Raw genomic sequence first — 26,493 nt, forward strand, 5'->3', positions numbered from 1 at the left:
AATTGAAGATAGGGATTGAAGAGCAAAGGGCAGTTGGAATTCCTGTGTCCACAAAGATGGTTCAGCATGAGGCAAGAATTGCTGATGAAAAAGAAGTTACTGATTTCAAAGGAGGTCACAATTGGTGCTGCAGGTTCATGAAAAGGAATGGACTTAGCACACATACATGCACCAGACTTGCCCAAAAGATGCCTAAAAGCTATGAGCAGATGAATAAAACTTGAGTTCAATAACTTTATGTAATACATTTTTTTTCAAATTTCGGGTCCCAAAACTAAGATGTGTCTTATACATGGGGAAATATGGTATATGTAATACAAAAAAACATAAGCTATTTAAATTGACTAAAAAACAAAAAGAGAACCTGGACAACCCTTAATAGGGAACTCCAACAAGATGTAAATGAAGGACTCCACAGCTCTTCAGCACCATGATAAAGAAAGAGATCCCAATTTGAAAATGTTGGGGGAGAATGGATTTGTAATGTCAGCCAGTTATAGCTGCATATGGGTGTTGATAGCATTAAGGATATTTATGTAATACTTCATAATGGTCTCTGTTCCAGAATTTTACCTCTGTCATAGTTTTCCTTCATATCTCCTAAACTAAAGAATCCTGCTGTCTCTCATTTCAGAGATTCCCTTGGCTCTAAATGTTTTTGCAGTAGTTCAGTTGTTTTTCAGTTGTGTTCAACTCTTCACGAGCCCATTTGTTTTTTCTTGGCCAAGATACTGGAGTCGTTTTGCCGTGTTCTTCTTCAGCTCATTTTACAGATGAGGAAACTCAGGCAAAAGGGTTAAGTAACTTGCACAGGGTCACACAGCTAGCAAGATTATGAGGCCAGATTTGAACTCATGAAGATGAGTCTTCCTGACTCCAGGCCTAGTGTTCTCTCCATTCTGCTGCCCTAAACTATTTTCCAAAAAGGAAGGTTGGAAAAATGCTAGAGAAACTGGTTAACATTAGGAACATAAGAACAGAAAGTTATAATTTGAAAAGACCTTAGAGATTACTAGTTCAACCCCTCTTTTCTCAGATGAAGAAAGTAAGGTCCAGAGAAATTATAATTTTCCCATGTTCACACAGTTTTGAGTTCTGAAAAATTACTTGCCAATTCTTCAAATTCAAAAAAAAACTTTACCAAATGTATAGTCTTTGATTAAAGATATCAATCAAGTTGGACGATTATCCATACAATCTCTTTTTTGAGGCAATTGGGGGTTAATTGTCATGCCCAGAGTCACATAGCTAGTAAGTATCTGATGCTGCATTTGAACCCAGGTCCTCCTGATTCCAGGGCTGGTGCTCTATCCACTGTGCCGTCTACCTGTTCCCACTACCAATATAGTCACGAGAAACTGATTTCACCATTGACTGACTCTGTAAAAGGGACATAGGGAGCCTATTTTCCAGCAACACATGGATAAAAAATACCTATGCAAGGTCATTTTAAAAAATCTTCTCATAATGATATCTTCAATTTTTATATCATCCTATTTTTTACTATATCTCTCCCAAGCAAGCTAACCCTTATAATGCACAAAAAATTAATAGACACAGAAAAAAACAGTTCAGAAAAACAACTACACATCAACTAGGTCCTACAGAATTGTAGTATTACACAACCCAAAGTCCATCACTGCTATAAAGAAAGGAGGGTGGTGCAGTTTTTCAACTCCTTTCTGGGTCCAAGCTTGGTCATTATAAATATATAGCATACGGTTTCAATTTTTAAAAATTACATTGTTGTAGTTATGTGTATTATATTTCTGACACTTCATCAATTCATACAAATCTTCCCATTGTTCTCTGTGTTCTTCCCATATTCTTCACACTCATTATTTCTTATGCAGCACCTGTGTTCAGAGCATTGTTATGGAAACAGAACACCCACAGAGTTGCTTTCCCAGAATTCACCAGTTGGGTGACATTTTTGAATTCGGATTTTTGAGATCGATGGGAGAGAACTGGAGAGAAAAGCTGGAAGTGAGGGTTTCACCCTCTGTCTTGAGAGGCCTGTGGAAGCAGCACAGGGCTGGGCTGGGGTGTTAGAGGGGCAGGTGCTGCCATAGGGTGCATTTTCCCTTGTCCTGCAGCCCTTTCTGCACAAGGACTTGCTGGGCACCTGTGAGACTGCAGACAGTTGAGAGTGATGATTAGTGAGAAAATGTAGACACTGATTCTGGACACCTCCTTTTCCCCTAGCTCCTTTCCAAGCTAGGAAGCAGCTCCCTATTGACTACTAAATTCATTCAAGTTGTCTTTCCTCCTTCCTGGCTAGGGTAAGGAATTAAAATGAGGAGAAGCTGATACTACTTAGCCAAGAGCACAATCTGCCGCCTTTATCCGAACTAACTGAACTCTCCCTCCCCCAACATTGCTTACCCTACTTTAATTACTATCACTTTCTTCCTCTTGATAAAGTAAGAAATTTGGCAGCTGCTAAACCTTGTTTGTGTAATTAATGCTGACTTAGACATCCAGGAAGAGATTTTGATCTCTTTAGAGAGATGGAATGCACATCCCAGATTTAGTATGCCCAATGAAAGAGGAGAGAGGTAAAAAGAGAAACTTATACCCCCCCAAAAAGGGAGGCATAAGGGCATCATAAGCCTAGACAAACTTAAGTTTCCATAAATAGGTGATCCTATAAGCAAAGATCATAATATAGAGACACATAACCAACTCTTTGTCTCTGTCACACACACACACACACACACACACACACACACACACACACACACACACACACACACACACACACACACACACCCCTTGAGGAAAAACCAGTAACTCTTGGGCAGGCCCAGCTCCCAAAGGAGAAATTGTGCTACACCTGGAAAACTTATCCCTTGAACCTGCTACAACAGAAATTAAACTGTCAAAGTGGTCCCCAGCCAAATCCTTATTCATGGTCCTGATTTGTTACATGTGGGGACATTGTCTTTGGAAAATAACCTTTGAAAGCATATTTTTCATTTTTCCTATTGCTTTCTTGTCTGTTACTGGGATTTGTGTTTCATCATTTTTTGAAAGGCTCTTTTAATCCTGTCTTTCAGATTTTAGTAATGGTTTTAACATGAGTTAGTCCCTTACTCTGATTTCATTCATGCTAGTTGGGAGGAATTTAGTCTGATTCACATTTCTAGTACTTTTATATCTCATTTATTTAATTTTAAATATTGATGTGTGTTCATTGATATTTTTTCCAGTGTGGCATTTTAGATCCTGTTTTAATTTGTTTTTGTCTTGTTTGCTGTTTATATTGTTTTGCCTCCTCTGGGATTTTCACTTCTCCACTATGGAAACTTTGTTTTATCTTAGTTTTTTCCCCCTCTATAATGAGCAGGCTTATATTTCAGCTCCTTTTGCATTCATTGGCCAGTTTTTATTGTTGATTTTCCATTTTGTTGGGTGTTCTTACCACCTTCATAGGAAGAGGTTTTTTTTTATCATAAGCTTTCTGTCATTAGTATGAAAACACTTTATGCAAAATGTTTAATGATGCTATCAATTGATGAACTGTATTGGTGGGTTTTAGGTTTATGTAGCTATAAACACATTTGGATTCACAGCTACAGTTTCATTATTATTTCCTAAGTGTTAGTACATGACAAAATAACTGATTCTGTTTTGCATGATCTCAACTTATTTCCGTTGAGTTAGTGATTCTAAAGTTATTTAGTCTTGGGAATCCTTTACACTCTTAAAAATTACTGAAGACCCCAAAGAATTTTTGTTTATGTGGATCATTTCTATTGTTATTTATGTAGTAGAAACCAAAGCTGATGCATTTAAAATGTTCAAACATTAAAATAACAATGACAAACCTATTAAGCATTAACACAATATATTGTTTATGCAAAGCAATGAAATTTTTCAAAACAAAAAATGACAATAGTACTGTTTTCTATATTTTTGCAAATCACTTTAATGTCTGGTTTAATAGAAGACATCTGGATTCTCATATCTGTTTCTGTATTCAATCTGCAATATGTTGTTTTGGTTGAAGTACAGAAAGACAATCTGGCTTCAAACAGATGCGTAGTTGGAAAAAGAAGTGTCATTTTAACAGGGAAATAATATTATTATGAAAACAGTTTTGACCTTGAGGACCCCCTGAAAGGGTCTTGGGGACCCCTAAGGGTTTTGTGGATCATACTTCAAGAACTGCTGTGTTGAACTCCTATCAACTGGCTTGTTGTTTATGTGACTAGCAGCGAGCCCCCTAGCATACCCAGGATGGCTCGTTAGCACAGGCTCTTTAATCTGCTTTTAAAGAAAAGTAACTTTAAAAGGGTCAACAATCTTCTTTAATTACATTCACTAGTTCAGGAGAAAGGTCAGCACCCTGAACGTCAGAGAAAACATAAGGAGAGAAAATACAGAAAAAATATAAGCAGAGAAATTAGCATAAAGACCAACAGACAGGGATCTGACTGCCTGATCAAACCAACATTGCTATACACTTTACATATATCACTGGAGCGAGAGAGCCTTTACATCTGAGCAGTCGGAGGGTTCTGAACATATGACTACTCAGTCTCGACCAGGAAATCAAAAGATCCTTCTCATAAGCGAACCCCCAAGGCAAAATGCCAACCTCAGAATACACACACACACACACACACACACACACATATATATGTACATATATATGTATATATATATATATATATCCATATGTGTGTGTGTGTGTGTGTGTGTGTGTGTGGGCTCTGTGACTCAGGATATATCACACCCGAGCACATAAGCCTATTAATGGACAGGGAAGCTCTTCCTACTCCATTAACATTACAGTGATATGCATTAATTGCATATGGTTTTACTTATTGTGCTACTGTTACAACTTTTCATATTTTTAAATGATAATAATAATCTTCTATTATACTCACCTACCATAATTTGCTTGGCCATTCCCTAAGTGACAGGGTATCTGCTTTGTTTCTAGTTCGTATATACAAAGAATTTTTAAAGATATAAAACATTTGAAAATTGAATAAAACATGTATATGGAGAGCTTTGAGTTCCATGAAGGAAATGAACTCAAAATATTAGAGTTTTCATTATTTAGCTAGCTATGCCATAGACATACTTGGATTGAATATATGTACAAACCATTATCTGAATGTGTAAGGATTTCCTGATTTTCAAAGAAGGCATACTTGACTGTTTAGATTTTTATATATTATTATATACTAAAATGTAAATGTTAAAGAAAAACAGTGAAAAACTACTGCACACATTTGTGACTATTATATATTATTTGGTAATATGTAGTGTTTGGAAGAGTTAGAATACCTGGGTTCAAGTACTACAAGTACTATTATCCTTTTGTGACTGCGGGCAAGTCACTGGAACTCTCTGGGTCTCAATTCACTTATCTGTAAAATGAGAGAATTGGCCCAAAAGCCGTCTAAGTTTTCTAAGATTCCATGATAATCTTTTTTTCAGGATAGGAATGCTTTAAGGACCAGTGATTTTTGTCAGTGTATGAATTCTTTCCAGTACAATTGCAGCCCATCAATATCCTAGTAGAGAAGTCTGAGGGAATTGCTTGAGGCTCATAGAGGTTCGGTGAGTTGCCCATAGCCACACAGCCAGTAAGCATCAGAAGTAGGATTTGAACACAGGTCTTCCTGACTCCAAGTTCAATGAAATATTCACTAATACAATACACTGCAGTGTATTATAATTTATCTAAAATTCTCTAAACTATCACAGCATTGAATACAAGTAAATTTAAGTAGTCAATCTTAAGCACTTACTATATGCCAAGCACAATACATATATATATATATATGTGCCTGCCACCACCTGAAGCACTCCACCCTGTTATAAAGAAGACCCCAGACTCAATTCTGAAGTTGGCATCTCAAGTGTTTTATTCAAGAGGCTTAAGGGTTTCTCCTTTTGGTTCTTGAGAAACAGGCACAAATCCTCAGAAAGGAAAAGTGCTCCAGTACAGGAGCGGAGGTGGGCTTTTTATGGGATTAGCGCCACCCCCTCTAGATCAAGTTAGTAGCAACCCCTCCCCTCTGGATCTGGATTGGTCCTGATCCTCCCCGGTGACATCATTCCCTATATGCCCATGTTAGTTATTAAACAGTTGCTAAATTGTTGCTGACCAAGGCTTCTGAGCCCCTCCTCCCCTTTCCATACATTCCTCAGTGGTTAAGTTCTTTTTTTAAGGTCTTTTTCTTATCTCAGCAACCCTTGGGCCCAAGGTAGGGGCCCTCTATATGGAAACTTGTTTCACAAGAGGGGTCCTATGGCTCCATCTGTGCAGAAACTTATTTCACAAGACGGTCACAGACCCTATGTCAGCAACCTTTTGTCAAGTCCTCCGTGAGGAAAATTTTACAAGAGGGGCCCTATGGCTTCATCTGTGTGGAAATTGAACTTTATATTTTATAACATCTCACAACCCTCTTTCCTCTCCCCTCCTTGCCCTGGGTTGTTCTAGAACCCACCAGGGATCACTCTGCAGACCAGCCACCATCAGGTCCACCCTCTTCTCCTGTCTTCCCTCTGCCTGGGCTGCTTGACTGTTCACAGGAGTTAGATGGGCTAGGAGCCAACAACTCCCTTCCTCCTGATGAGACCGAGGATCACTGGGCCTTCCTATCTGCCTCCTCCAGGACCTTACCACCTGTTGGGTCTTGAGTCCCGAGGTCCCCAGCCGCTGACTTACTAATGTAACTTAAGCCCCTCTGGGCCTTGTCAGCCATATCACTGAAGCACCCTCAGCAAGTGTGGGCTCTTCATCTGCACTGAAGCTGAACTTTCTTTTATATGCTGTTTTTCTCAATTAGTTTGAGCTCCTTTTGAACTTTATCTTGAATTTTCTATTTGTACATAGTACAAATCACAATACTTGAACACAAATGCCTTTTTTTCTTTCTTTTGTTCTTTCTTGGTTTCTTTCATCCATTTATTCATTCTAGTACAAAAAAATGTCCACAGATTAATAAAGGCTATAGAACAAAGAAATGTACAGTGATTGGAAAAGTAGGCAATAACAACTGGGGAGTCAGGAAGGGCTTCTTGAAAGAGGCAGCATTTGAGCTGAGCCTTCAGGGGTGTCGATTCCAAGAGCTGAAGGTGAGGGGGGGAGAGCATTCCCAGCCCAGGCAAGGGAATTCAGGGCAGGAGAGGTGATATTATGTACATAATACAAAAAGTGCAATAGTTTGGGTGGAGCTCAGAGTGCATGAGGGGAATAATGGCCTGGAAGAAAAAGCTGACCCAATGGAAGGGGAGGGTAGAGGAGTATGGGACCCAGTAGTGATGAGGCTGCCCTGGATAGGCATGAGGGATCTGGAAGTGGGAATGAGGACTTTAGTTTTATTCTTTTTCTTATTTATGGAAATGGGTTGTGGGAATGCTATCCATATGCCCCTCTTGGCCTCCTAAGATGGGGGTTCTAGGATCAGTGAATTTAAAGGATTTCAATATAATTGGTTTTCTTTAAAATAACAATGAGGACAACGGTTAGCATTTATATAGCAACTATTATTTGCCAAGCCCTGTGCTAAACACTTTCTCACAATAATCCTGGGAGGCTATTACCTCCATTGTACAGATAAGGAAACTGAGGCAAATAGAGGTTAAGTGATTTGCCCGGGGTCACACAGCTAGAAACTGTATGAGACTATATTTGAACTCAGCTCTTCCTATTATATTAAATAATATAATTATGATAATTATAATGATGATGATGATGATGATGATGATTTAAAAACCCTAGTCTAGCTAATGTAAAGACTCAAGATCACACCTATTCTGAGGGAAGCAATAGGACAGCAGATGGTCATGCCCTTTCCAGTCACAATGTTAATGTTGATTTGATTCCTATTTCCTGAGCCACAGGGGGAAATGCTTTTGGAAGGGAGTAGAAGGACAGCTGACAAGATATCCACACTATCTAGTCTGTGGTGTCCTGGTAGGATGCCTAAAAGTTTAGATTTGTGGCCATCTAGATAGACTGAGGTGAGATTTCATTCACTCACCTTTTCATTCACAGCTAGGGCTGCTGTGTCCCAGAGCAAATATCAGAGTGTCAGTAGATTTATTCCCTATGATGGGGGCCGCAGGGTCTTTGGAGATTTATTTAGATGGTCACTGTTCCAAGTGAAGACAGGTAAGTACAACAAGGCAACTGGCAAAATGTAGCACAGTCTAGGCCCTGATGACCCAGTTGGATGGTGGGATCTGAAGCTCAAGTACTTAATTTTGCTTTAAACATAAATATTCATTAAACAAACAGATAAATGTTGGATATTAGTATCTGTGCACGGATAAAATACAAACGGAGATTTTATCAAGGCCATTCAAGAAAACAGAGTACACAGCACAAAATGATGAGTTAGACAGAGCTCTGGACTGGGGGTCAGAAGACTTGAGTTCTAGGTCTCTCACTAAGTAACTGTGTGACCTTGGCCAAGTCACCACCAAAAGTAGTTTCCCACTTTGTAAATTAAGGGGGTTCAGTTAACTGACCTCTAAGGTTCTCTTCATATATAATTATTTAGTATCAAGATTAGTTATCTATGGTATCTATTAATTATTAATATCTATGACATGATGCAATTGTCCTCAAAATATCTACTGTGTGGGTGTTATAAGGAAACTGACAAGTCCATTACTCTTGCATTCCACTAAAAGTATACTTTAAAGTAAATGCAAAAGCTCCAATTAAGTTTTACTATAAGTACCACTCAGAGAATTAATGTTAATGTCAGAAAGAAATATTTAATTAAAATTTCTTGGTGACAGCATCAATCAGTACTTACAACCAGTCTTCATTTCTCCCATCACTTCACATAGGGCTTTTTACAGCACAGGTACCCTTTCAATAACTGCTTTTAATCATAGTTATCTTACAAAAATGGTAATTTTCAATCAATTAGAAAGAACAAAAATGATATCTTATATGCGATGAGGGCATTTACATAGCCCCCACTCACATTTATAAATGTAGAATAATATTCCTCCACATAGCTATATTCATCTGCAGTACCTTCTTTCAAAACTCAGGAATAGCTCATCTTTCCTCACAAAACACAGACCAGTAAAGTGGATAATTAAATGATCAATAAATGACATTAATGTCTTTCAAGGCTGTTAATAATTGAGTTAAAATATGATCTTTACTGTGATAGTCACTTAAATCTCCCACTCCTGGTAGATTCAGTTTTTCTTCTGCTTGAAAAAACATATCATATGAGACTGAAACTTTCATTCCCTTTCCATTTAAATTGTCCTATCAGCCATTCTTTTGGGAAGGGAAGGAAAAGGCAAAGCTTACTTGAATGTACACATGTTCTTTCTCTTCTGGAGTGGTAGGTTCATCCAATGGGGATAAGTCCTAGTCAAGTTTCTAGTCCTACTTCTGTCACTAACGATGAGACCTTGACCAAGTCACTTAACACCTACTATGTTAGCTCCCTGAGGGCAAGACTATTATTTTTTTTCCTGTCATCTTTTCCTAGCACAATACTTTAGACATGGTAAGCATTTAATAAATGCTTGTTGTATTTGGTACCCTGACACCAGAAGCCTATTTTTGATGAGTCAAGGAAATTTCTCAACAAAACCATAAAGGAAAGTAGATGTACGCAATAAAGACCACTCCAACAGAAGTCTTCAATTATTGCTACACACAGATAGCACAGATGATTTTCACTCAAAGCTCTCCCTGCTATCCTCAGTTACCTGATCACCCTCCTACTTTTTTAAAGGGGGCTCTCACTTTGTTGGCCCTCTTGGTGGAGTTAAAAAGAGCACTCACTAAGGAATCTGAAGACCTCAGTTTGAGTCTTGGTTCAACCACTTAACAACTATATGACCTTAGTCACTTGGTCATCTTTGGGACTCAGTTCCCCTATCTGTAAAATGAAAGGCTTGTACCAAACCTGGGTCTTAATCATTTTGTGACATGGACCCCTTTGGCAGCCTGGTAAGGCCTATGGACCTTTCTTAGAATAAAGTTTTTAAATGCATAAAATAGAATATATAGGGTTACAAGGGAAACCAATTATATTGAAATACAGTTACCAAGATATTAAAAAATTAACAGTTCACAGATTCCAAGTTAAAAACCCATGCACTGGAAGATCCTTTTCTAGCTCTAAAACTTTATGACTTAATTAGCTGAAACTATTCCTGAACAGCCTTAGGAAATAATACTACTATAAACAATAAGTATACATGGACACACACGCACACATGCATACATATATATATTTGCTATAGGTAAAATAATAGCTCACATTTCTATAGAATTTTAGAGCTTAAAATACCAATTTCACAACAGTCCTATGTGGTAAGATTGTAAGCCCTATTATTTCCATTTTTCAGGGAAGGAAATTGAGGCCCTAAGAAGTTAAAAGTTTTCCACTCATGTGAGTATAAGCATGTGTATCTATACGTGTGGATATGGATGTGTGGATGTCTCTGCATACGGGTGAAAAATGATGCCACAGTACTTCAAAAAACCAGGTGGATCACGGGATCTGAAAGCAAGGGTTGGTAAAATGACCAGCCAATTTATCATATCCTTAGACTTGTTTATTTCCTACTTATTTCTTTTTAGTTCATGATAACTTAAGCTGTGTTGTATAGAATAGTTCTTGTAAGAAACAGAACATCAATGCTTCATGCTTGTAAAAGTGATAGAAATTAATGAATCCTTGTGGTTGATATTGATATCTGGAATTGTATGATAAGTAGTTTGATATCAGAATTTAAGCTTCAAATCTTCATACTTTCTATAGTATCCTCATGATATTTTAACTTTTTGTTTGAAGTAAATCATTAAGATCCATTACAACTTTTTACTATTGGATTTATAAAAGTCAAGTTTTCATAAAAAAGGTATATACATACACACACACACACACACACACACACACACACACATATATATATATATATATATACATACACACATACATAAACATACACACATGCATATCTCCTCTGGCATTCAAAGTCCACCTACCATGTACTTTTTGATCCCGTGACACTAGTCTTTTTGCTATTCATTGAACAACAGACAGTCCATCTCTCAGCTCTGGGCATTTTCATAGGCTGTCCCCATCTCTGTAATGCTCCTGCACCTCATCTCTGACTCCTGGCTGCCTTTCTAGATGAAATCCCACCTTCTATAGGAAAGCTTTCCCAAACCCTGTTAATTCTAGCACCTTCTTTCTGTGAATTACTTCCTATTTATCCTGTATATAGTTTATTTGTATATATTTGCTTGCAGATCAGCTACCCCATTAGACAGTGAACTCCTTCAGGGCAGGGACTGTTTTTTGTCCTTTATATCCCCTGTGCTTAGCACAGTTCCTGGCACATGGTAGGTGCTTAATAAATGCTTACTGATGGACTGATTTATATAGATACTTGTCTCTCCCATTAAAATTTAAGCTCCTGTTGGAGTAGGCATTTTTTGTTCTTTGTCTTTCTATTCCCAGTGCCCAACACAGTGCCTGGCAGATACGATGAGCTTAATAAATACTTGTTGATTGATTGGTTGACCTTTCCTTCAGGCACAACAAAAATGCCACCTACAATGCAAAGGATCAAAGAGAGATCTATAGCAGTCTTTGCTAGAAGAGGCTAACATCTCTCATTACTCATAGCCTCGAGATAAGGGCAGGTTCATAGCTAATGCTTTTTCTTCACAATAGACACCTCAAATGGTCCCTCATTCCCAGGGCTAGCTAGTCAAAGTACAAGTTGTTGCCACAATTTTGAGCTCTGATCTGCCGGTCCTTGCCTTCCTTAATTTTTCCTTAAATTACCCAGATGCTTCAGGATCTGCAGAGCTCTGCCTGTTTATAACTTATTCAGATGAGTGAATTGGTTGCTTGCCCCATAGATCTAAGAGTTCTTTATGGGCTCAGTTTTAATCTCCTTACTCTAGTTCAGCTCCCTGTGTTTACTGCTCATGTGGGATAGCTCCCCCACTCTAGGTCAGGATTCTGGGATTAATGGCTGAGTTGGAAAGAGGTCTATAACAGCTGAAGAAAACACCCATCTGTCAGGACTTTGAAAACAGAACTGCTTAGAAGCCCTAAGACAACAGATAAATTTCAAGAGGATATCAATAATTATATTTCTTTAGTCTTTCCACTAAATTGGCTACCACATTTATTCTATTTTACCATATAGAAGAAAGAATGAAAAAAGCATGCCACTTTCTCAATTAATCATGCTGAATGTTGTGATCAGAAAATCTGTCCATCTGTCTACATGGTGGCAGCTAACGCTAAATGAACTCAAAATGGCTAGGAGAAGATATATATCCCTATGAATGTTAGTGTTGGAAAACTACTAAAAATAGCGGTTTTGGCAAATTATACTCTTAATGAATGAAATTTTAACTATACTTTTTCTGTTTAGAAGCAAAACAATGTTACCCTAATTTAGTTTTCCGTATTACTAATTCCTTTCGCTGACACATTCCATGAGTAAATAATTTACCATTTGAAATAATACACAACCTTTGCATTCCATTCATTTCCACTTGCTTTGGGACACCATTGACAAGGAGAGAAAAACCTTATTAGATTTTTCTATATCATTCATTATTTATATGCATTATATGTTATTTCCCTGCATTCCTGAATCAAAATGACAAGAGTAAAATAGAAATCAGAAAGCATTAATCTAATATAGTTCCAACTTTTCTTAGTTAAATGTAAGGTTTTTTAGGGAGGACAGGGGAGGGCCAGGCAATTGGGGTTAAGTGACTTCCCTGAGGTGACACAGCTAGTACATGTCAAGTGTCTGAGGCGGTATTTGAACTCAGGTTCTCCTGACTCCAGGGCCGGTGCTCTATTCACTGCACCACCTAGCTGCCCCTAAATGTAAGTTTTGAGGGTTATGTAACATATGCATATATCATATGATTTGATAGGAAATAATATTATTTATAGCTAGAATTTGTATAGCACTTTAAAATTTTCCAAGCACTTTACAAATTCATTTGACCCTCACAACAACCCTGTGAGGTAGGTATTATTATTATCCCCGTTTTACACATGATGAAACTGGCGTAGCTGAGATTAAGTGACCTGCCTAGGGTAACATGGCTAATAAGGATAGGTGTTTGGACTTGACCTCAGATTGTCCTGATTCCAGGTCTAGCGCTCTATTCACTGCATGATATAGCTGCCTCTAGCGTACCTAAGTGCAATGAGTTACATATACAATGGAAAGAAAATTGAAGTAGGAGTCAGGTTCTTGCACAGACTATTTACTAACAGAACTTCGTTATGTGCCTTTGGAAAAGTCCTTTAGTTTCTTTGGGCCTCAGTTTTCACATTTATAAAATGAGTGGTTTGGACTTGATGGTTTATAGGCTACTTCCTGCTTGGACGTTCTGAGACTGGGATTCTCTAAGTTTTCTTTTGATGTCTTTGTGATTGCCATCTTGAGACCTAAAAATGTGCAAAGGATTCCTCTTCATGAGTTTATTTCTGTGCTGTTCCATTCATACCTCACAATGCAATTTTGAATTCTTCATTCCTCGATTATAATAATAGTACAATTGAGGGGGAGAAGACTGTGGAGAAATGTAACTTTTCAGCTTTTAAGAACTACTTAAACTTTGGTGAATCCATGGTTTCATTAATGTGGGTACTCTCTCCCTACTTTCTCTTCCTGTGCAATTCTCGTCAATGATATTTCCAAAAATCCTCCACAGTAAAGCCATACAAAACAAAGAAGGCTTTGCTTTCATTCTTATAACGTCTTGGGGAAGGGGGAATACCAAAGTACCACTGTTTATCTTTCTGTTTATCTGTTTATCTTTCCTTCTCACTTCATCATCTGACCAGCTCCTTTTTTTCTTCTCATATATGTCCTCAAATCATTGGTAATATCTAATCCAATCAACATTTATCAAGTACATATAATATGTACAGTAATATACTAGGTTCTGGAATACATACAAAGTTTATATAAGCCCCTGTCTTCATGATACTTACAGTGTAGGAGAGGGATAAGACACATACACAGAAAACTGTAATGCATGTATAATACATGGTAAGTTCATTGGAGAAATGCAAAACAAATATTACTTCAAGTTCAAGGGAAAGGTCATTATTTGCAGGAAAAGTTTGAAGGTCCGGAGATGACATATTTGAATTGGGAATTAAAGGATGGTTAGTAGGATATTCTACGCATAATGAACAGCACAAAGACATGGAGATGAAAACATTGTAGGAAGCATTTGGGAGGACAGCGAGTAGCTCATTATAGCTGTAGTGCGAGACTTCAGAGGACCCTAAATGTTGGGGTCTGAGTCCGAACTTTACTCAATAGGCAACAGGGAGCCATGGAAGATTTTTGAGCATAGAGGTGACATGTTCAGCTACGTGGAAGAGAAAGAGTCATTTAGCAATGTTATGAAAGGTGTAGGAAGAAATTCTGCAATCTAGATTGCAAGATAAGAGAAGAGAGGATATAAAGAAGCAGAGTCATTCAGTATAGATTTTTTCAAGAAGCATAACAATAAAGAGGAGTAAAGAAATGGAACAGACAGTAGTTTGGTGGGGTAGAAGGCTCCATGAAAAGCTTTTATTAGAATTTATAGAAAATTGTGTAATTTTTGTGTCATGAAACCTCATTTTGGAACTAGCATCATGGTTTGAGTTTCTATTACATATTTTATATGGTACACAAAATGCTTTATATATACTGCTTTATTTGCTAACTATTGCAGGAGTAAATATTCCCTGTTAGTTTTCTCTACATCCACATCCCGGAAAGTAAATTTAACAATTGAAATGGGATCAAATTGGCATCTTTTAAGCTGATAAGGAACTTCCATGCATTACGCATACTAATATATGAAGAGATAGTGGAAAAATAAAGAACAAATCCAAGGGTATATAGATGAGGTATAATTGCAAAGGGAGACCCAAGAAAGGGGAGGAGGATGCGTGTAGGAATAAGGTCTTAGAGCAGTGTAGCAACAAAATTGCTAGCAGCTACTGTGGCTGTGTAAAACCAACAACAACCAGCACACAGAAGGCTGCTAACACAGGATCTTTTGATCTGTTTTACTAAGGGAAGTGACATTAAGGAGTTAACAATCTTACTTTAATCCAACATACAAATATAACTCACTTAGTTCAGGAGGAAAAGTCAGCAACCTGAACTTCAGAGTAAATACAAATTACAAGCATACACAATATAAACAGACAAAATCACAATTCATAGTTACCAGGAAAGCATCAACATCTGGGTTTACAAGCCGAGGACCTCTCAATAATGGCTTGCCCAGAGTCACATGCCGCTCTTCCAGTGAGTGAGAGCCCCCAAGGGAGAACATCATCCTCTGGATTTATATATCTTTTTCAGGGTCAAAAGTGAGTCACAAACATGTGACTCACCCATGTGACCTAAAAGCTCACAAACATGGGACTTAAACCCAAGTAGCCTAAAAGCTTCTGACATCACAAATATGTGACTCAAACCCACGTAAATTAGGCTTTCCCTTGAGGCAAGGAGGTCATCAAAGACTCCTAATTTAATCAAAGAAACAAAGGCCAAACTCTTCAAGAGTACTGGACTAAATAAGTGCTAAAAGCCCACCTTCATTGCTGATACAAGGAGGAAGGAGCAATCTTGATTGTTTTACAAAAATATACGCAGGCCATGTGACACTCTAGTAAAACTATGGTTCTTAGTCTTGGCTTTGCAAAAATCATAGGATGTTTCACATTAACTCAAGTGGTATTGAGTAATTCACACAGCAAAATTTAATACAATATGATTTTTGAAGTAGTTAATAATCATGGCTAGTAGTTTCCAGGTTTTTTTTTTAAAAAGAAGGGTCTGGTTCAAAGAAGTGGAATGAGTGTCATGAGATCAATCAAATCATGTCAGTATATGGCATTACCAAAGCTGGGGAAATCAGTATAATACAGCAACTTTAACCTAAAAGGGAAGAGGAAAGAAGGAAATGCTTCCTTCATCTGGTTACAATGCTATAAGGAAATTTTAGATATGGATTTCAACATCTAACGTAAGATACATGTTATTATAATACTATGGGGAGAACCCCCTTTTTTTCTTGATTCCCTAAACCTAGGGAATTGTGATATTCCACTACTGAGCAAAAAGGAAGGAAGGAAGTTGTTTGCTTTTCCCCCCATTACAACATCTATCTATTCAACATAGGGCAATAATGTTGTATTATAATAATAAATCTCCCCCATTAATTTTATCCCTATCCTTAAGAATAAAGTAAAAAATTCTAACAGAATGAAACTAGGTACCCTTTAACCTAATAAAGGATTTCTGTATATTAATCACACTAATATATAAAGAGGTAATGGGATACACAGAACTGATGTATTTTTAGAGAATCTCATAAAAATGTGTTAAATTGTTTAAATCAAAACTTAATTTTAAGCACAAATGAGTAATTTTGATGATTACATATGAGAACTCAATTTTATTTCAAACTCTGTCTGCTGAGTCCTCCTCTGTTGCTTACAAACATGACAAAAGCTCACCAATTGTAAAAAGGCCTTCAATTGACCCTGCTATCCTCTTCCCCTCCTACCCTCCCATTCCCAAACTACTTTCTCAGCCAAAACTCCTAGAAAAAGTAGTCTTCATGGGTGGCATCTATTTCATCATGCCCAATTCACTTCTCAACCTCATCATTTTTGTGAACTGTTTTCTTTAAGATCCAAGACTCCTTTAATTACTAAATCCAATGAACTTTTATTCAGTTCTTATTCTCTTTGACTATTTGGTAGTTTTTGACACTACTGACCACCTCCTCTTTCCTAAATACTCTGTATTTAGGATTTTCATGGATTTTCATGATACTACTTTCTGCTGATTCTCTTCCTTTCTGAAAGTTCTTTCTTACTCCTTTTTGCTCAATCTTTTTCCATTTTCCAACCATATGTGTGAGTATACCCCAAGGATCTGTCCTAGACCCTCCTCTTCTATACTGTTTCCCTTGTAGAGCTCATTAGTTGCAGTGGGTCCAATTATCATTTCTACGAATGACACTCAGATTTGCATACTTGACCCTTATCCCTCTACAGAGCTCAAGCTCTATAGGTCTATATCACTATGTCCCTGATGGATACTTCCATCTGGATGTGTCATAGGCATAATAAATGGAATACGTCCAATTTGGGACTCTTTTCTATCTTCTCTCCTAAACCTACCCCTCCTTTGACCTTTGCCATTTCTGTTGAAGTTAGTAGGAGCCTTGGAGTCATCCTTGACTCTTCCCTTTCCCTATTACTCGCACTTCTACCCAATCAGTTGCTCAATCTTCTCAATTCTATAAATATAAAATCTTTTGCTTCTTTTTTTCTCCACTCCCAAGACTAATACTTTGGCTCAGGTCTTTGTAACCTTTGCCTGATTATGGCTCTCAAACCAAATGCTCTTTATTGAATTTAACAGAGAACAAGAACATTAACTCAAATATCTACAGGGCTATTATACTTTTCAAAGTGTTTTTATCACAGGAATCTTTATTTCATTATTATTATTCCCATTTTTCAGATAAGGAAATTGAGGTTTAGAGGCATTAAATTGACTTGCCATGGTTGCACAGCTAGTAAGTGGCAGGGCCAATACTTGAACCCAGGTCTTCTTCATGGCAGCCTTGCACAAAGGCTGACAAGCATTTTACTCTGATCAAAACTAAGTGTTCAGCTGCCTTTTCTACAAACACTATAAACTTAACGTTCTCATTTAATTATGTCATGACTTTCATGTATGTAAAAACCACCTGGTTCTCAATTAGAAAAAATACAGTGATAGTTATCCAGAAATCCCCACAAGTTAACTAAGGAGTTTGAGCTTAAATCCCAATGAATGGACTTTCCACATAGCTGTAAATCAAATGATTTTATTTTGTTTTGATTTTGGTTTTGCTTTTTTGGAGGGGGGAAGGCAGGGCAATTAGGACTTGCCCAAGGCCACACAGCTAGTAAGTGTGCCAAGTGCCTGAGGCCAGATTTGAACTCACGTCCTTCTGATTCCAGGGGCAGTGCTCTAATCACTACACCACCTAGCTGCCCCAATCAAATGATTTTAAACAAAGTCATTCAGACAAGTACTTACTTAACAACCATTTGATGCCCTCATAAAAGATTATATGGCGTTCCTTTTCTGTCCATAATTAACTCTCACATTTTTTTATGCTGTATGACCTTCCAGGTAACCCAACATTCTCTTATCTCTTAAGCTTATCACAAATACCTATGCCAACAGTTTGGGACATGAACACTTTTAAGGCTCCCATTCCAGCCTTCTCATCTAACTTTGCCCAACTGCCTTATAAGGAACTGGAAGAAAGATTGAAGGAAATCAGTCATTCATTCAATGCCTAAATTAAATTCACTTTTGAACCAGATTTCTAACAACTTTTTATTGTAACAGTAAATCGATTTGTTTTAAGCTACAGGGTGAATAAAATTAGCTGTATTAAGGGCACAGGTTCATGTCCTTACCTCCACGATCTCGGGCAGCTAAATTCTGACCCCTTCTTAATGTAATATCCAACTGGTACATTCCGGGATCAACCAAAGGGAGATCGGCATTACTAGTTCCAACAGCGTTTAGTCTCTGAAAAGCAAAACAAATAACACAAAATTTTAAGCATGCTTTTCCACATATTGTTTCTGCCCTTTGAGAACATACATAGTCAAACCCAAACCAACATAAAATAGTAAAGAAAAGAGGGGCAAGTAGGGCGAGGTGGATAGAGCCTTGGAGTCAGGAAGACCTGAATTCAAATCAGGCCTCAGACACTCACTAGCTGTGTGACCATAGGGAAATCACCCTGACTGCTCCAAAAGAAAAAAAAGGTAATCCTTTGGACTTACAGGGTCATAAAATTCTTTGGATGCCAAGCAGAGATGTGGATCAAGAACAGATAATTTTCCAACCTAGCCATGATGATAAATGTAAACTATAGTACAAGAAATACTCCCTGAGGGAAGTCCCATACAATTCCATAGCAAAATATGAAGATATATATGAGTTTTAAGACAACAAGCAATGGTAAATGGCGAATGAAGATGGATAAGGGAGGCTGACATCTCATATAAGTAAGTAGGAGTGCATATGAAAATGATTTACTGACATAACTTTGTTGACTCATTTATCTATGAAAACGATTTGCATGTTGATGGATTGTACACTGCAATTTCTACCCAAACATAAAACATAACATAATTATGCAAAAATAAATCCACCCAGCATTTTTTATAGCATTTATAGGCAATAACTTTTCATTGGGGGACTAAACATTTAATCCTGATGTCCTATTAAATTAAAGCATACTCCTAAATCTAAAGACCTGTACAAGATTGCCTCTGGGAGAAAAAAAGCCTTTGGAATTATTTTGGCAACTCTCCCAAGTACTTTTTTTAACAGGATGAACCATTTCAAATCATCACAAAATAAACGTATTAAAGCAACACAATAAAAATTGTACATTTTTATCATTTTGGATACAACTATTAAAAAATTCAGGAAATGACAAAAATTTTAAGTATGTTAAATGATAAACATTTCCAGTAATCATTTTGACAATTCAAAAATAAATAATTTGCTTAGGGGATAATAGCCATGTCCAAGGCAAAACGCGAAAAAAAAATTAAGAAGGCACTGCTTGCTCCATTCTTCATGTAAGATACAAAAATACAAAAGATTTTTGTAAAAGTTCCTCAACTAATCTCAAAAAAATTTTTGTTAGAAAAAATCTGAAACTACAATGTATTGAACAAAATATTAAAATAATGCAAAAAGAGTCCATGAAAAAAGCAGTGTACCACAGTATCCACCACTAAAAGCTTCTGCGTCACTAAAGGAAAGAACCCAACAATGGGCCTACATGTACCTTGAGCTCATCCTGCCTACTCAGTTGGGGATTATGGATGGAAAGTAGGATGTAGGAAAGCTGTGGAAGTAAGAAACAGCATTTAACTGTTGGAGTACACTTTCTTGGCATCTCTTAATTTAGACTCCAGGTATACAAAGGTGTGAAGAAAGTCTACGCAACTAAATATAGAAATATGATGAATCACACTTTGGTTTCCTGTCTTCCCTCCCTCTCCAGTTTCTTCCTCTAGTTCCTCCTCTCTCTTTTTTTAAGTACCTGTTTCAGTTTTAAAAGTCATTTGTTTCTTATTTTATTTGAGTTTCAACAATCACACAGGGAAAGACTGAGGAAAGTCAGTTTCTACTGTGGAGTGCCAAGATAATGGCCAATTTATTAATAGGAACATTTAAGGACCATGGACAGCTAGGTAGATAGACTACTGGGCCCAGAATTAAGAAGACTCCTCTTCCTGAGTTCAAATCTGGCCTCAGACACTAACTAGCTGTGTGATCCTGGGAAAGGTACTTAAACATATCTGCCTCAGTTTCCTCATCTGTAAAATGAGCTAGAGAAGAAAATGACAAACCCCTCCTGTATCTTTGCCAAGGAAACCCCAAATGGGGTCATGAAGAGTCAGTCACAACTGAAATAAATGAAGAACAGCAACAATAACCCCAGTTGTAGCCTCCTCATCCTCCTAAGTGAAAAAGCCCAGGAAAGCCTGAAAACCCCTGATAGTGACCCCATCAGAATCAGACCAATAATAGGAATGGCCCAAGACCTTTCTCCCTCCCCACCTTGAGGAGTTTGAATATCACCTAGCATCCAATCCCTCAGAAGTCTTCCCTCTCTTTGGTAGTATGAATCACCACCACCTTCTAGATAGAGGCTGCTCAGCTCTCTTCTCCCAATGCCAGGTTCTGCCAGACCTAGGTAAGAACCTAATAAAACCCTACCAGACTTTACAGATTTGGGAGAGAATGCCCCATTCTGGGTGCTTAATGGATACCCAATTCCTTCTGTAGGTCCAACAGAACCGACACTTCATCATGTTCCCTGACTACCCTACATTTTGTGGGTATGTCCCCTCAAAAAAGATGCATTGTTTTACTTTACTGTCTTTTGTTAGAAATCTTTATTTCCTTATACTAGGCCTTTGGTATACTGAACCTTTCTAAGTCTGTGTGAAGGCAGAAGGTCTACAATGTAAAGTGCCACCATGCTACAAAGAGAAAAACCAAAGCTAGTTATATTTCATCAGTATCCATTGAATTTCCTTTTCTAACTTTTCACTTTATCTTCCACACATCATTTCCCCTATCTTATTCAAGAGAATGTAGCTTTGGAAAAGTGTTCCTATTTATTCTGAGCTTCAAAAATTAATTAATGCAATAAAACAGTGTCTAAGCACTTTGGCATTTAATGATCTCACTGTCTAAAACTAAATCATGATCAACAGAGAAGTTAAGACCAAAAGAAATAAGTCCTTTTCTAGTATATCAATATTTTATAGTCATGTACTGCCAAGTGCCAACCTGAATCCAAAGCACAGATTTTTGGGGGCAAAACACTAGGGCCTTTTTTTTTCCTTTGCACATTATAATGCTTTTTAAGTGGCATAAAATCATAGGGTTTTAAATTTGGAAAAGGCCTTAGAGACTATCTAGTCCAATACTCTCATTTTTAAGTTTTAATTTATTTTTATTTTAAATATTTTAAAATATTTTTATTTTAAACATTTTGAATGTTTTTTTTCTTTTCCAGGTCAGAGAAGTTACGTTATTTTTTCTGGATCACATGGCTTAGTTAATGGCAGAACCTGGACCTGAATGTGTTTTTCCCATCTCCTGGTCCAGGGCTACACAAGAAAATACTGAAGTTTAAATACTTTGGCCACATAGTAAGAAGGTAGGACTCACTGGAAAAGACCCTCATGTTGGGAAAGACTGAAGGTAAAAGGAGAAGGGGACAGCAGAGGATGAGACAGATAGCGTCATGAAAACAATGAACATAAGCTTGGACAGGCTTTGGGAGATAGTGAGGGATAGAAGGGCCTGACATGTTATGGTCCTTGGGGTCACAAAGAGTCAGAGAGGATTGAATCACTGAATAACAAAAATATCATTTCAAAGATAGCACTATTTGTTTGATGAGATATAAGACTAAAAAAATGGGTATAAAAGGATTTCCTTATTCAAAGGGAAAAGGCTAGGTAAAAAATATAGTGGATCCATGAGATCATAGATTTAGATCTAAAAAGGACCCTAGAAGGCATCTGGTTCAATCCCTACATTTAACATATGATTGAGACTCATGAAAGTTAAGTGACTTGTCCAGGGTCACATTGTTAGAAGTGGAATTTATTGCACCGTACATTAAAAAGACATATACTCACGCTCGAGAGATAGTATGATAAAGTGCATAGAGAGTGGGCCTGCAAGTCAGAGGGAACAAGATTCCACATTTACCTCTGACATATCCTGGTTTTGTGGCCCTGAGTTTAAACACTTAATCTCTCTCCTTTCTCTAAGCAACTCTAAATTTCTCAACAATTGCTAATATACATATAGTTTCCAAAGAAGGAGTTGCCTATACCAATGAAATCACAGCTCCATACCACATAAGAATAATAAGAATGATGATGATGATGATGATGATGATGATGATGATGATGATGATGTGTAAATTCAGGAATCAGGGGAGGGAATCCAAAAAGAGAATACTTTGAATGAAGTTAAACAGAATTGGAAAAAACAGTATCATATTTGAGCATACCACAGATCACCATCACCAGGAGAGAAAGAAGAAATAAAAGAGGTATTCAGGATACAGATCACAAGTCTGCCATGATCCCATGATATAGTAGGCAAAGATGACTTCAAATACCCAGTCACCTGGAACTCTATTTCTGCCAAAAGCAGAACAGTTAATGATTTCTTGACTTTCCTTCACAAGATATAGAGACTAACAATGGGAAATTCTATTCTGTGTTCTTAGCCACGGAGAAGAACTGTTTGCTATTTGAAATGGTAGGTTTAAGGAGGGGACAGTGATTACTCCATCTTAGAATTTGTGACAGAGAAGTAGAGGAAGACTAGTTGTGGTCTCAATACACCCTAGAATTTAGCAGATCAAATGTCACTGGAAAGGTAGACAAGTCCATCTGATGGACTAAGAGTCTACGTAGGGAAAGTCAGTGTAGAAGTAATAAGAAAGTCTTAAAGAAAATCTGAAGTGACAAAAAAAGGAACCAATTTCAGCAAGGAGAAAATGTCGTCTCCATGTATGTCTCACCAAACTTATTCTCTACCTGTGTTCACTCTTTTTCACTTCTGGTGCATATGGTAGTGAGAGAATATGTCCCATTAATAGGGAAATTGTTATATTGCTACTATTTGTTATGCTAATCCGTTAAATGCCTGTGCTTTAACTAATTTTGTCCTCTGGCAGACTATAAAAGGTAACTGCATTGGTGGGAGCTCGTAAACTATGGCTTTGAGTTGCTACAGTCATAGAGCACCTTGACTCTGGAGTAACCTTGTCTGAGGGACCCACTGTACGAGCTGGAAGGGTGCCTCCTGGTGTCATACTTATTTCCTTTTTGGACAGTGTACTAGACCAGTAAATCAGGAGATTGCTCTTGATATACTTTACTGAAATTTTAGTAAAGCATTTGATAAAGTATCTCATTCTTGTGGAGAGGGATGGGGTTTAACAATTAGATAAATTCAGAACTGGTTCAATGAATGGACTCAATAAGTAGTCATTAATGGTCTGATATCATCTAGAAGGAAGAAGGTCTCCATCTGAGTGTCCACAAAAACTGAGCTTGACTCTGTGCCAACATTTTTATCAGTGACTTGGATAAAAGCCAAGTTGGTATGCTTATCAGATTTGCAACGGAACACAGAACGGGAAGGGATAACTAACATTATACTGTCAGGATCCAAAAACATCTTGACAGGCTTGGACATTGGACTAAAGTTAACAAGATGAAACTTAATAGCAATAAAGATAAGATCTTACACTGAGGCTCAAAAATCAATTTTACAAGGACAAAATGCCTCTCCACTTAGAAGAAAGCAGTTTACATGAAAAAAAATATGTGTGGGTTTTACTTGACTACAAATACTGAAAAAAAAGTTAATACAATTTTCAGCTATACTATGGTATAACATATAGGAATAAGGAGGTGATCATTCCACTTTATCCTGCCCTAATAAGATTATATATGTGATATTGTACTCCATCTTGAGTATTTAATTCAAATAATCAAAGCAGACAGAAAACTAAATTAGAGGAATAATCATAAGTTTACCATTAGTGAGGATGGCTCAGAGAAAGAATTAATAAATATTCAGTCTTTTCTCCCCTTCCAATGCTTTTCACATCACAATGGCCACAGGATAAATGCCTGCCTCTTTCCTTTTTGCTATTCTGACAATGTACTTTTAACTCTGTGGGTGGATATACAAGAATAAACCAGAGCTATATAAATTGCCCACTTTTTTTCCTTTCCTTGGAAAAAAAATGGTTCTTGAAGCTTGAGTTAGAAACTGGAAAGGCAAGTGACCCTAAATGTAAACACCACCTTCTGATTACTTACAAATCACCTGACTCTACTACTCTCTACATTGAAGCAGTCTTTCACTTTAAACAGTGAACTGAACTCTTGAAGACAGGAAGAAATATCATTTAATGGAAGGAAACATATTATAATGGAAGTAGACAGTGGTTTTGTTAACATAAGAAATTTTTGGTATATTAAATAATTCATTATAATCATTGTCAGAATTATTGATTGATAAACGCTTTCCATGTGTATATGAATACTCACATTCTAGTGCTTACACAGCGAGATTTTGTGAATGCCACTGCAATTCCAACTTTTAATCTGTCATTCAGGTCCATTTTACAAAAGAATATTTATTAAGTTATTCCTACCACTTTAAGATATTAAAATTTATCATAATAAACCCCCAATTAACAGGAAACTAAAGTATGCAATATTTTTTAATAGGAGTCCAAAGTAAAATTTGAGAAGTGATATTCCTGGAAGAATATGAAGTTCACAGAACCACAGACCAAAAAAAATTTTCCATGAATTATCAGTATGACATTGGCAAATCACTTAACTCCTCGGCCTCAATTTCTTCATCTTTTAATGAAGATGTTAGTCAAGATTATCTTTAATGTTTCATCATACATTTCATACCCGGAAACTGTTGACACAAAGTACTTGCCACCCTTTTCAGGACTGGTTACACCATCACTCATTTTCTTCAACTTACTGGTCAACAGCAGGGGGCGTGGGAAATTGGAACACTCCTTGCTCCCCAATGCTACTCGAAGACACCCTCTACTCAACAACACCTTCTCTTTTGAGATTTGTGCTACATAAATTTATCACTCAATTCAGATCCTGGTTTTCTATTTATTCCTCAGAACATCCTCCTTCCTTTTTCTATGAGTTCAGTGATTGACTCACACTATAGAAAATTCAACACACATATTAATGGTCCCCCAAAATCCTAATCTCCCAGTTCCTCACTCTACTCATTCCCTACTTCCTGTTACACAAAGGCGGATATATTCTTGATCTTGCTGTCACCTGTAACTGTTCTGTTTCCATGCTCATAAACTCCGAAATTCCCTAATCTGATTAGATCTTTTTACTGATCACAACTTCATACTTTTCTCTGTCTTATAACCCTTTGTTCTTCATTATCACTATGACTCCCATTCTTACTTGGCAGTTCTTTTTGCAGGCAATCACCCTATACTAGCTGCAGTCTCTTCCCTTCCCTCTCTACACTCAAATCTCTTACCCCTATGTCTTATCACTCATCACACCTTGCCAAACATCAACCTTGAATTTGTCCTACCTTCCATCTGCTTTACTATTCATGTACCACTGATTGGAGCTGGAGAAAATCATAAACCACCTTGACTGGTCTGATACAAATTTATGTTCAATAATCTCAACTGGGCACTCATTGTATTGATTGCTAATGAAATTACTATTTGATTCACCACAACACAGTTCCAAAATTTTTCATCCCTCCTCAAGTTTCCCCACCCTCTCACTTGAAGATTTCACCTTCTATTTCACTGGAAAAACATGAGGCCATTCCCTGAGAGGACTCATTCGTGTTCTCTCTCTCCCTCACCCCCCCCCCCTCTCTCTCTCTCTCTCTCTCTTTCTCTCTCTCATAATGAGCTTTAAGGGTGGCAAGTACTTTGACTCCCTCATCCTTAAATAATCCTTGTTTGATCCCACCATCCCTGCTAGCTATTAGCAGATGATTCCCAGATCTATATATCCATCCCTAACCTCTCTTCTGAGCTTCAGTCCCATACCAACACTGTCTTTTGGACATCTAACATTGGATGTTCCGTAGGCATCTCATACTTATTGGTGTCTGGAGCAAAACTCATTATGTATCACTTCAATATCTCCCTTCTTTTCAGCTTGATCCTTCATTCCTTGTTTTAGAAATATTAAGACTTATAATTACCCTTGACTCAAAGAGAAACCATTTTCAGTCTTTAATTGTCAATTCTAAAACAATTTCTTGCTCCCCTCTTTGATATGCCCAAGAACT

At 37.4% G+C, this 26,493-nt stretch overlaps 1 protein-coding gene across 1 annotated transcript in view; it reads right to left on the reverse strand.

The window, feature by feature from the left end:
- Positions 1–26,493, reverse strand: part of MCTP1 (multiple C2 and transmembrane domain containing 1) — a 716,792-nt gene that overhangs the window by 386,905 nt on the left and 303,394 nt on the right. The window contains exon 3 of the mRNA XM_036740827.1: positions 18,513–18,625. Coding sequence (XP_036596722.1) covers positions 18,513–18,625 — 113 coding nt within the window. The remainder of the gene's footprint in view (positions 1–18,512; positions 18,626–26,493) is intronic.

The sequence above is a fragment of the Trichosurus vulpecula genome, chromosome 1, assembly GCF_011100635.1.
Source record: "Trichosurus vulpecula isolate mTriVul1 chromosome 1, mTriVul1.pri, whole genome shotgun sequence".
NCBI classification, from domain to species: domain Eukaryota; kingdom Metazoa; phylum Chordata; class Mammalia; order Diprotodontia; family Phalangeridae; genus Trichosurus; species Trichosurus vulpecula.